The sequence below is a fragment of the Brassica napus genome, chromosome C1 (assembly GCF_020379485.1).
Source record: "Brassica napus cultivar Da-Ae chromosome C1, Da-Ae, whole genome shotgun sequence".
Taxonomy (NCBI): domain Eukaryota; kingdom Viridiplantae; phylum Streptophyta; class Magnoliopsida; order Brassicales; family Brassicaceae; genus Brassica; species Brassica napus.
In genome coordinates this window covers 5,399,803-5,412,041 of record NC_063444.1, presented here as the reverse complement: position 1 = coordinate 5,412,041, position 12,239 = coordinate 5,399,803, and the positions used below count along the sequence as shown (strand labels likewise).

General features: G+C 33.9%; 1 protein-coding gene and 1 long non-coding RNA gene across 4 annotated transcripts; one reads left to right on the top strand and one right to left on the bottom strand.

Moving 5' to 3' along the window:
• The first annotated feature begins 6,737 nt into the window (after positions 1-6,737).
• Positions 6,738-10,182, top strand: LOC125580616. 3 transcript variants are annotated; one of them, XM_048745378.1, is made up of 8 exons: positions 6,738-7,880; positions 8,004-8,315; positions 8,395-8,479; positions 8,573-8,702; positions 8,793-8,986; positions 9,073-9,196; positions 9,276-9,515; positions 9,645-10,182. In XM_048745378.1, exons 3-8 carry the CDS (start codon positions 8,448-8,450, stop codon positions 9,792-9,794), a joined length of 870 nt encoding a protein of 289 aa, XP_048601335.1. In that variant the 5' UTR covers positions 6,738-7,880; positions 8,004-8,315; positions 8,395-8,447; the 3' UTR covers positions 9,795-10,182. The 3 variants fall into 3 exon arrangements, with proteins under 3 accessions (XP_048601335.1, XP_048601334.1, XP_048601336.1); XM_048745377.1 differs by having other exon boundaries at positions 6,738-8,315; XM_048745379.1 differs by having other exon boundaries at positions 6,740-8,315; positions 9,276-9,491.
• Positions 9,478-11,679, bottom strand: LOC111202809. Its single transcript, XR_002655692.2, has 3 exons — positions 10,742-11,679; positions 10,198-10,606; positions 9,478-9,749 (listed from the first exon to the last, which is right to left on the bottom strand). It is a non-coding gene; the product is annotated as an uncharacterized LOC111202809 (long non-coding RNA).
• Positions 11,680-12,239: the final 560 nt, after the last annotated feature.

The following is a 12,239-nucleotide window of genomic DNA, read 5'->3' as shown; positions in this document are numbered from 1 at the left end:
TTACATTTAGTGGATAATAATTGTGACTGGTGACTTTAGAAACTTGATTTATTTTAGTTGTATAATTGGAGCGTGGAAAATATGGTTTTTGTCAAAAAGAGAAGCAGAGACGTAACCTCTCTCTAAGAGTTTTCAAAGAAAGAAATCAGGGTCAGGGGCCGGTGGTTTTACCACCGCCGCGTCACCTCTTTTCTTTTGTATTTTGCTTTTTGTGTGTAAATATTAATAGGATCTTCGGCGTAGTCTGATCCTTCCTTCCGTCTGCGGATTACTTCTTTGGTTTTAGCCGATTTATATCTTCGCAAGGCGATGTTTTTGTTGTGTTTTGAATAAACATCATCTACTCTCCGGTTTTAGTTTCAAATTCCAGTTGTCTCTTTGAGCTCTCATCTTCTCTGATGGTTATCCTCAAACTCTATTACTGGATGAAGTCAATCTTTGTCGTTATAAATCTAGGCAAAGTATTCAAAAGGGTTAGAGTTCTGAGTTTTGCAGATTAACCTCACCGGTTTGTTTCAAATTAAGAAAAGCCAGAGTTTGCTCCCTGCAAGTGTTTTGGCAATAGTTGGTACCAAATCGTTTGAAGGTATTTGGAGTTCTTCACATCCAAAGGAAGAGATTGGAGATTGAAGAAACAGAGGCGCGAAGGAGAGTATTGGTTTCAGATCTACTGGAAAGGTGTTTACCGATCTTCGGTGATGAGGAAACAAAAGCAGGGTTGAAAGAACATAGTTTTTTCAGGTGAAATCTCACGAATTCGACGGTTTCCGCTTCACGGACTCGACGGTTTCTGCTTCACGGCCTCGACGGCTACCGCTTTGTGTGTGCATGGAGGACACGTGTTAACACGTGTTGCGTGAAGATGATGCTCCTAGGTTATTCTAGAAATTGGGCTGTTCTTTTGGGCTTTAAATTTAATATTTTCTCTATATGGATTTTTCATTGTATTCTGAAACCTTGTAAAAGTCTATTAGGGTTTTAACATGAATGAAAGTTATGTTAAAAAAAGAGAAGCAGAGACGTTTTTGGAAGAAGATCACATAATATATTTTAGCTTGCATATCAATCGATTAAGACTTACTTGCTATGCTTTTTCATAATGTTTTAACTTCTGGAGTTTGTCAATTGATATCTAATAGTTTAAGGATGTTGACAATTACTACGACATAAGAGCATCACCAACCATGTTGAAAAACTAAATTTGGTGATTCGGTGCTATACTTTTTGTGTCATTTTAACCATTACACCAAAAATAATTATTTTATCATATTTAGATATTATGTTTGTTCAATTTTTGTAATTTTATGTTTATAAAATAGTTACATTTATACTTTTTGGTTTAACAATATTATATTTTTATGTATTTATTTTATATAAAATATTATATTGAAATTTTCAAACTACTCCATCTGTTCCCGAAAGTAAGATTTTCTAAAATATACACGCTTTTTAAGAATTTAATAAATGTTTCTAATTTAATTTATTTTTTAACTTTATTATACATTTTCCAATAACTTTCCACCAATGAAATTTAATTAATTCAAATATTCTCAATTAATGTTTCTCAAAAGTATAAAAAAGTACCTTAACAATATAGAAAATCTATCTTTGTGGAACAAGAAAAGAATCCAAAAAATATTACTTTCGGGAACGGAGGGAGTATTAATTATGAAAAACACATAACCAAATAATATATTTATTTTAATAAAATTTGTATTAGTTAGTAATACCTATTTAACTATATTATATAATAAAAATATTATGAATATTGTTACACCAAATTTGGTATAATACTATTCATTCTACACCAAATTTGATGGAATATTATCATTGTGGTGTTCTGTTGGAAATGAAATTATACAAAATTTGGTGTTTTTATGTTCCATCAGAGTTGGCTAAGAAAATAGAGAGAGACAATTATTAGTAATTACACCATAACTGTTTGTTACTTGAGGATATCAAGGGAGTTTTCCTGAAATATTTAATAGAATTTCATGAATATACTCTGTTTTTAACTATATGAGTCCATTCACGAAGGTGTCTTATATTTTAATCCTTCTTATCCTATATAAAAATGCATGTCACCACGAACTTGTGGCTTTGTTTCGTTAAAGTAGAAAATGCGGCAAGAGAACACTGTTATAAGGCGTCTATAACAGTAGTACCTGAGATCAAAAGGTAATACACCAAACCAATCTTTTGGGAAGACTCCAATTTCAATGTAATTAGTAATGTATTTTTTTTCTTCTGGAAAAGTAGTCGAGGAGAAAGATATATGGTGGATCCAAGTTTAGATTTATTTACATAATTTACAGACAAATGTTTGAACAACAGAGATCCCAAACATGAACCAGTTACTCCACCAACAGCATTAAAGACCAATAACCCTTGCAAGCGTGAACAGTTGTCGGAAAGTTCTCTCACACTGTTAAGTCAAAGGTCCGCAATTTCGTTTCCAAGTGCAACTACGTAACTTCTAGTCACCATTTGAAGAATCAGTAAGAATAAAGAGAGAAGGAAATTGTTTTCTCACCATTGACGAAGTTGTTCCCGGAGATAAGCTACTCAGGATGTAAAAGCTGCCAGTAAGTTTTGGTACAGACTTCATCAATAACAATGGCTCAAGATCAACAAATAGGGCTCCAAGAATATGGTTTCCGGCTCCAGTTTCGCAGACGAAACTGTTGAAAGCGTCAATAGTCGAATCACTGCTAAGGAACCAAAACAAAGCTATAATCAGGTTCTTGGCTTTACAAAAAAAAACTTTGATCCACAGAAAATGGAGAAATTTTGTACAAAAATGAATCAAATCAATGAATTCCATTGTGTACTTTTTCCTTTTCTTGAGGGCTTAGTTTAAAAAAGGTAAAATTAGCAGGGGAAAGTGTATTTTCACTGAATGTAGATAGTGCAATGGGAGCTAGATGTTTCCACCTCAGCGTTCTTTCTAAAAATTGAAGCAAGCTTTCATCCTCGATATACTGTCAATGTCTTCCATGTTTCAGCCAGAAGTTCCTATAAATCTGAAAAATGCCAAAAATAAGGTTTTAGCTCAGAAAAAGACAGAGGTTGAAAGAAAATGAATAGTTTGGTTCAACAAATTACAAAACAATAGTTTGGTGTTATGCTTGAAATAGTTTCGTATTTCAATTATATTATATGTTGAAACCATTTTTATGTACTAACCATTCATTTCGACGTCATTCTTTGCTTCCTAAAGCGGTAAGTGAGAATGTAATGAACAGAAGTGTCTCATCAACAGCCTAGTTAAAGAAACACAACTCATAGTTTAAGAAACACAACTCTTTTGATCAGTACAAATATGCTGTGAATGCAAACTCTGTTGTGATAAACACATATGAGAACAATATCTTACATTTTTACCTGAGAGAAGAACTCCATTTGTTGAGTTTCTTTTAACGTCAAGCCCCTCTGTCCCAATAATAAGAAAACAAGAAGGAAAATTCCCAGCACAATACCCGATAGTGGACCTTGATTTTGTCTTCTTTGTGAGTCTGAAAATCACATTTCAGAGGCTTGAACTGTAAAAGTGAACAATTGCAATAATGACACTTCCAATCATGTTCACCATGGAAGTTAGTACCAATTCTTTCCAAAACTTAACCACGTGAAAGAGCTTTTCAGCATACCTTGATACCAATCTGCAACTTTGTCACATCAGCTGACTTCTTTGGATAAGTTGAAGATGAGAAACAACGACATAAAGCAAGGGAGATCATATCGATTGCAAAGGTATGGGTTTTCGGAAACAGAGAAGACCAATGAGATTAAATCAGATCGCATATACCTGATGATAGAACAGTAAGCAGAACCAAAACTCCAACAGATTTCATGGTGAATGCAGGGTGCATCATCTCTTCGTTATCTGAGTGATTATACGGTACATCTACTTTGAGTTTTGACTTTGATAAAGACCTAAGTGATTATAATTTGGAACGACACCGTCGGGATCGAGAGCTCCAGAATGACGCCACCACTGAAGAAGAACGACACCGTCGGGATCGTCACCGTCTTAAACCCGGTGAGATCAAAACACATGTCCAAGATCGAGACGGCCGAAGTATTCTTATGCAGCGACATCTTCGCCTTAAACACACTTCGCAGCGCCGCATAAGCTTTCGGCGGGAGGCGAGAGATGACGGTTCCGGTTTTGCCGAGAAATACAGAGGTGGTGAAAAGCTTGAGACTTCAGAAACGTTACTTTGCCAAGGAGCTTTAAAATCTGTTTGAAAAAGAAGATTGATCACGGTTATAGGGAAAAAGATTAGAAATTTACCGAAGCTTACATTCTTATTTATATAGATCCGTAACCTTTGAGGAGGGCGAGGGTGTTACTGAATGCAAGTTAGTGGAGGTTCTGGTTTAATGGAGTAAATGGAAGCGCTAATTACGCTAATTGAACGAAAGGGTTATGCAGCCGTTTTGCAGCGTAAGTCCGATCGATAAGACGGCGACGTTGTCTCGACGCATAGGATGAAACTGTATATGAGACCGTACTTGGACCAACTTAAATCATGAAGCCCAATGTTTGAGCAGCCCAATACGCCCAATATCATAACAAAATATCTCTTTTCCAAAACAAAACAACATTATTATTTTTTCCTATTCCTACGCTGACTTTTGATTAATGCACGGTTTCAATTAACAAATACAATCTATATTTTCTGATTTAAAATCTTACAAAACAATCTATTCCTTATCGTTAGAAAGGATATTCTCTTTTAAATATGATTTCATAAATAAGGTAATATAATCAACAGATTTTGCGTGAAGCTCACAACAAAGTAAATCTTTTTATACTTTTGCCAATTTAACCAAATCTTTCAAATCACAACTATATATATCCACTCCTTTTAACGTCAAAAACGTATCAAAGAAAACCAAATAGTAAACATGTCAATCGTTATGGCTTTTGTTCCTTTCACAAAATTGAGACCTTTCAAAAACAATTGGAGAGTTCAGGTCAAATGTTTGCATTCATTTAAGCAACACACACCTTTCGGAGGTGATAGCTTTGAGATGATTTTAGCAGATCAATGGGTAACTTTATATTTTAAACTTTCGTGTCTTTATAAATTATTTATTATAGTTTGAATCTAATCTACTCGTATCTGTTTTATTATAGGGAAACAAGATTCAGGCTTCTTGCAAACCAAGTCTCATGTACCGACTTCAACGTGCTTTACCTATTGATAAATGGGGAGTTGTTCAAAACTTATCTGTATCTCCAGCTGGTGGTCAATACCGAACAAAAAAACATAAGTACAAGATGACTATAGCAGACGATGCTGTGGTTTCGAGTTCTGATTTAGCTGATGAAAGCAATTTCCTATCTCTTGCCAAGTATGAAGAAATTCAAAATGGAACTCTAAAACCAAATTTCCTCATAGGTAATCTATAATTCGAATCTATTCATATACATATGCACGTTCATGAACTTGGTGTTTTATATTCGTGTGTGTTTTATATACGATATCACAATTGTATTAACTCTGTGTCTCTTTTTCTCCCAGCTGTAATTGGCAGAGTTCATGAGCTTGGTGATGTTCAGACCGTGCAAGTTGGAGGAGAAGACAAAAAAGGGTTCAATTTCGCTTGGTTGACACAGAGTTTGTTTTCTAAAACACATTTTGTTCATTATATTATTATAGCAATAAATCTACTTCATTAGTATACTAATCATCTTTCCATTTTAATCTACAGAGGAAACAACATTGCATGTTGTCTTTGGGAAAATTATGCTGAGCAACTTGAACCTTTTACTGAGGACAAAGATCAATCAATTGTTTGTTTGATCAGGTTTGCAAAAATCAAAGACTTTAGAGGTATTTAAATTGTATTTTTAAACGTGTAAAAATACTTTTTTCTCTATATTTTTGCGCCTAATTTAATCTATGTTAACTAGGTGAGGTACAAATCACAAACGCTTTTCATGCAACACGCCTCTACTTGAATCCGATGATCCCTGAACTTACAGATTTAACAGAAAGGTTAAACATCGATTTCTTTTAGTGTTGTTTTCATGTGTGTATTATAGAACCATATCCACACACTGATGTTGGTGTGATCTTAATTCTTTGTAGGCTGTCAGATGATCATCTATCTGTTGCGCTGGTGGACAAACAAGATGGAAAGAAGGATGGTAAAATAATTAAATATGACTGGAATGATGCTGAGATCAAATCGATTGCAGAAGTCAATGAGGCCAATCAGGTACATATGTTGTCTGCTCTGAATTTTTTTCAAATGGTTTAATGTTATCAACATAAAATCACATAACGTTTTCTTTTTTAACCAATATAGGTGGAGATTTGCAAAATAATATGTTCTATTGAGGCAATAGATACAGATTGGGCATGGTTCTATTTTGGTTGTAACCGGCACCAGAAACGTGTCATTAAGCTCCCCAACGTTGATTATGGGAGGATGACAAAGAAAGATAAACCATTGTTTCGCTGTGAAGTCTGCCGTTCCAATATCACTAACGTGTCACCCAAGTAATTAATTTCAAAGCTTATACCCGTATTACCTTATTTATTCCCATACATGTCCTAACAATACAAATTTTTTTTTGTTTGAGTAGATTCAAACTACATTTGGTTGTGAAAGATGACACAGGGACATGTAACCTAATGTTGCTAGGATCTGTTTGTCAGTCAATCGTTGGAGTTAAAGCTGAAGAGCTATGGGATGGCTCTTATGAAGAGGTATTATCTAATATATTAAAACTGAAGTACAAAAAGATAATACCCCTTAGTTTTCCACAAATATTACATACCTATGCCACTGAATTTTTTGTACTTCTCCTTTTATCAGATCTTTTAAGCAATTAACGATTCATGGCCCAATCCAATGTCCAATACGATTTTGTTACTCTTATTACCAACCCAATTAAGTTATATCTCCCCTACAATTTTAAACGATTGTTCTGAGAATATTTTATCCCAATTCAATAACAAATCGGAAGTTTTAATCCTTCCATAATCAAAACAAATTTTTCTAAATAACGATTTCTACATGCCCAATATCATAACAAAATATCTCTTTTCCAAAACAAAACAACATTATTATTTTTTCCTATTCCTACGCTGACTTTTGATTAATGCACGGTTTCAATTAACAAATACAATCTATATTTTCTGATTTAAAATCTTACAAAACAATCTATTCCTTATCGTTAGAAAGGATATTCTCTTTTAAATATGATTTCATAAATAAGGTAATATAATCAACAGATTTTGCGTGAAGCTCACAACAAAGTAAATCTTTTTATACTTTTGCCAATTTAACCAAATCTTTCAAATCACAACTATATATATCCACTCCTTTTAACGTCAAAAACGTATCAAAGAAAACCAAATAGTAAACATGTCAATCGTTATGGCTTTTGTTCCTTTCACAAAATTGAGACCTTTCAAAAACAATTGGAGAGTTCAGGTCAAATGTTTGCATTCATTTAAGCAACACACACCTTTCGGAGGTGATAGCTTTGAGATGATTTTAGCTTTGGTAACTTTATATTTTAAACTTTCGTGTCTTTATAAATTATTTATTATAGTTTGAATCTAATCTACTCGTATCTGTTTTATTATAGGGAAACAAGATTCAGGCTTCTTGCAAACCAAGTCTCATGTACCGACTTCAACGTGCTTTACCTATTGATAAATGGGGAGTTGTTCAAAACTTATCTGTATCTCCAGCTGGTGGTCAATACCGAACAAAAAAACATAAGTACAAGATGACTATAGCAGACGATGCTGTGGTTTCGAGTTCTGATTTAGCTGATGAAAGCAATTTCCTATCTCTTGCCAAGTATGAAGAAATTCAAAATGGAACTCTAAAACCAAATTTCCTCATAGGTAATCTATAATTCGAATCTATTCATATACATATGCACGTTTATGAACTTGGTGTTTTATATTCGTGTGTGTTTTATATACGATATCACAATTGTATTAACTTTGTGTCTCTTTTTCTCTCAGATGTAATTGGCAGAGTTCATGAGCTTGGTGATGTTCAGACCGTGCAAGTTGGAGGAGAAGACAAAAAAGGGTTCAATTTCGCTTGGTTGACACAGAGTTTGTTTTCTAAAACACATTTTGTTCATTATATTATTATAGCAATAAATCTACTTCATTAGTATACTAATCATCTTTCCATTTTAATCTACAGAGGAAACAACATTGCATGTTGTCTTTGGGAAAATTATGCTGAGCAACTTGAACCTTTTACTGAGGACAAAGATCAATCAATTGTTTGTTTGATCAGGTTTGCAAAAATCAAAGACTTTAGAGGTATTTAAATTGTATTTTTAAACGTGTAAAAATACTTTTTTTCTATATTTTTGCGCCTAATTTAATCTATGTTAACTAGGTGAGGTACAAATCACAAACGCTTTTCATGCAACACGCCTCTACTTGAATCCGATGATCCCTGAACTTACAGATTTAACAGAAAGGTTAAACATCGATTTCTTTTAGTGTTGTTTTCATGTGTGTATTATAGAACCATATCCACACACTGATGTTGGTGTGATCTTAATTCTTTGTAGGCTGTCAGATGATCATCTATCTGTTGCGCTGGTGGACAAACAAGATGGAAAGAAGGATGGTAAAAGAATTAAATATGACTGGAATGATGCTGAGATCAAATCGATTGCAGAAGTCAATGAGGCCAATCAGGTACATATGTTGTCTGCTCTGAATTTTTTTCAAATGGTTTAATGTTATCAACATAAAATCACATAACGTTTTCTTTTTTAACCAATATAGGTGGAGATTTGCAAAATAATATGTTCTATTGAGGCAATAGATACAGATTGGGCATGGTTCTATTTTGGTTGTAACCGGCACCAGAAACGTGTCATTAAGCTCCCCAACGTTGATTATGGGAGGATGACAAAGAAAGATAAACCATTGTTTCGCTGTGAAGTCTGCCGTTCCAATATCACTAACGTGTCACCCAAGTAATTAATTTCAAAGCTTAGACCCGTATTACCTTATTTATTCCCATACATGCCCTAACAATACAATTTTTTTTTTGTTTGAGTAGATTCAAACTACATTTGGTTGTGAAAGATGACACAGGGACATGTAACCTAATGTTGCTAGGATCTGTTTGTCAGTCAATCGTTGGAGTTAAAGCTGAAGAGCTATGGGATGGCTCTTATGAAGAGGTATTATTTTGTTTAAATTGTGCGTAAACCACTAACATTACCCATATTAACAAATAAATATATTGCTATTTTTTTGTAGATTGAAGATCCAGAGATACTACCAGAACATATTCTTAGTTTGGTTGGAAAGTCTTTCTGTTTTGGGCTTTATATAAGCTCTGATAATGTTACAAATGGAGCGGACACGTTTGTGGTTTTAGAGGTTTGTTCTGGAGATAAAGTTCTAAGTATTGAAAATGGCTCTTACTCATTTTCTGGCATGGCCACAACATCTTCCACCATGTCATCTGGATCTGTAAGTTTATTAGTATTAAAAAACGTGAGCCTTACATTTGGTCTTCTTTTTTGTCTGTTTTAACTTGAAATTTTATATTTGGTCTTACTTTGTGTCTGTTTTAACTTGGATTTTTATAATACAATCTTACTGATTAATTTGATCTAATTTTAGGTTCTGATGTTGGATCAGAAGTCATCAGAAGATTGTCCCACTCCCATCACAAAGCGCAAAGTAGATCATTCTGATCTAACAGACATATCATCTTCTTCCAAGAAGCTGTGCACCAAAATGATCAAACAAGAGAAGGAAAAGAAGGAATAGTCTCAAGAGAATGTGTCCACTTCGCCATCAACCACCCCTCCCCCCTATGTTTAATAATGTTTTTTACTTTAATTATTTCTGAACTTTATGATTTATGCATTGCTTTTTATTGGTTTTCTATATTTAATAATATTGAGATTTCCTATATGATTCCATAAATTAGATTGTATAATTAGATCAGACTCTATACAATTTGATCTGACTTTTCCATTCTATTAGTTCAACATCTAAACAATGGACAACCAGTCTTCAAAATTCAATTAAATAATCAATAGATTAACCTAACTAACCACCTAACTAACCATTCGATTCTCCTAACTAAACCAAATTTTGTCTGGTTTACCTATTCTTACCATCCTACAAACTATCAAAGAAGTATAAGATGAGTTTATACATGACATACCTGTTCAATATCATAGTAGTCGCCTGCTATAAGACAGTTTTGATTCATATAACACTTTGATGCTTCCTTATTCTTCACAGGCCTTTGTAATCTCCATTTACTACGACCTTTAAAAACAATTTAAAGTTATATAAAGTAGAGTACCAAAATCAGAAGTATATCACTGAAAAAAAGATATCAAGAATCCTAATTGTTATCAACAGTTTTCCTAAATTAAAGCCAACCATATATTATGAATCTAGAATTAGAAAAAGTAATTGAAGAATACCTCTTAAATAAATTTATCATACACGGCCAATCTCCTCTTTCAGCTACTCTCTCATCCTCTTACTGAAACGAGGAAAATTTCTTGGTCTCGATTTTCTGAAGATGAAACGGAAAAAACTGGAACCAATCACTGGAGTCGAACCTGCAACAGAAAAAACGACAACCTCATTAGTTAAACCTCAAAGGCACAGTTCTTCAAGTACTATAGCCTTTAAAGAAATTCCTTTATGCTCTATATATTATAGACTCTTTGAAAACTTTGAAAACCGGCAAGTACCAAGCAATACAACCCCATATGACCAGATAAGCATGCTTTCACCGCAGACACCAAGAAATATACGAAGGTGTGTCCTTGGTAAGTGTTTCATGTCCAACCATGCTTATCACCACAAATCGCTTAACCTTGAAATCCTTTATAATGAGTTTAATTTTGATATGTTTCCAAGGTCTCGACCAAATTAGATCACAAGTTCCAGACACCCCAGAGCTGAGATCTTGCTTCGCATCATTAACAAGTTTGCATACTTCTGTTTTTACTTAAAACAAGCCGTGTATCTTTTAATTACTTATACTCATTACAACCATATTACTAATTTTAAACCAGGGGATCTAGAAAAGACAAGCTTCAGCTCTATTAAACCTGGGATTCAAAAGAAAGGAGCTTCAACTTCAAGAAGGTCAACACGTAATGTACTGAAAGATATTACGAATATCTCACATTTAAGGAAAAAAATGAAAAGTTACCATCACCTAAAAGCAATGCCTCGGCTCAGAACATATACGAAGATGATGCTGTAGTTGGAAATGATTTATTTGGAGGTTTGATGTAATGTAATTGCCTACACTTTAGTTTTACACTTTGAATTTATATTAATATTATCTATTCATATGCAGGAATAGAAGATACTGATGAATTACAAGTATTTGACTGTAGTTCTCAAGATAATACTGATACAGAAACAGAGGAATCTGACATAGATGATCCTACGGATGTGGATGTAGAGCTTCTGGTAAACGTTGTAACTAAAAAAACTGGAGATTCACAACGCCCTGATGTTACAGGCACCACAGTGGTAAACTACACAGCGAAGAAAAAACAAGATTTAAAAGAAAATGGTAACGAATCTGATTGCAGTTTCAATTTAGATATGACATTCTACCTTTTTGCTACAAACATCAGAAGTTTTAATGTATTTTTTTCTTTCTGCAGAATATTTAGATGACGGTGATCCTGACTACAAATGTTCACACTGTGGAGCTATAATGTGGTATGGAGAACGGCTAAACAAGCATAGAAATGCAAAGAATCCTACTTTTTCTTTATGTTGCATACAAGGTCAAGTTCAGTTGCCTCTATTGAAGGAGCCACCAACTATTCTAAAAAAGCTTTTGGAAGGGGATGATCCACGAAGCAGGCATTTCCAAAAACATATACGACCTTACAATATGGTTTTTTCTTTCACTTCACTTGGTGGAAAAGTTCAGAGGACTTTAAAGAAGGGTAAAGGACCTGATATGTTTCAACTACAAGGAGAAAACTATCACTTAATTAGGAATTTAACTCCACCTGAAGGAAGTGAAGCGAAATTCGGACACCTATACATAGTTGACACAGAGAATGAAGTTGAAAACAGAGCAAAATGTTTAAGGTATTACAATGTTTATTTGACTAGCTCTCACTCTCATCAAGATGTTATAACTAACATAGTTTGTACTTATATTTTTACAGCTCTGGAAAACAGAAAATTCAGGTCAAGAAAAAGGATAATCTCAGG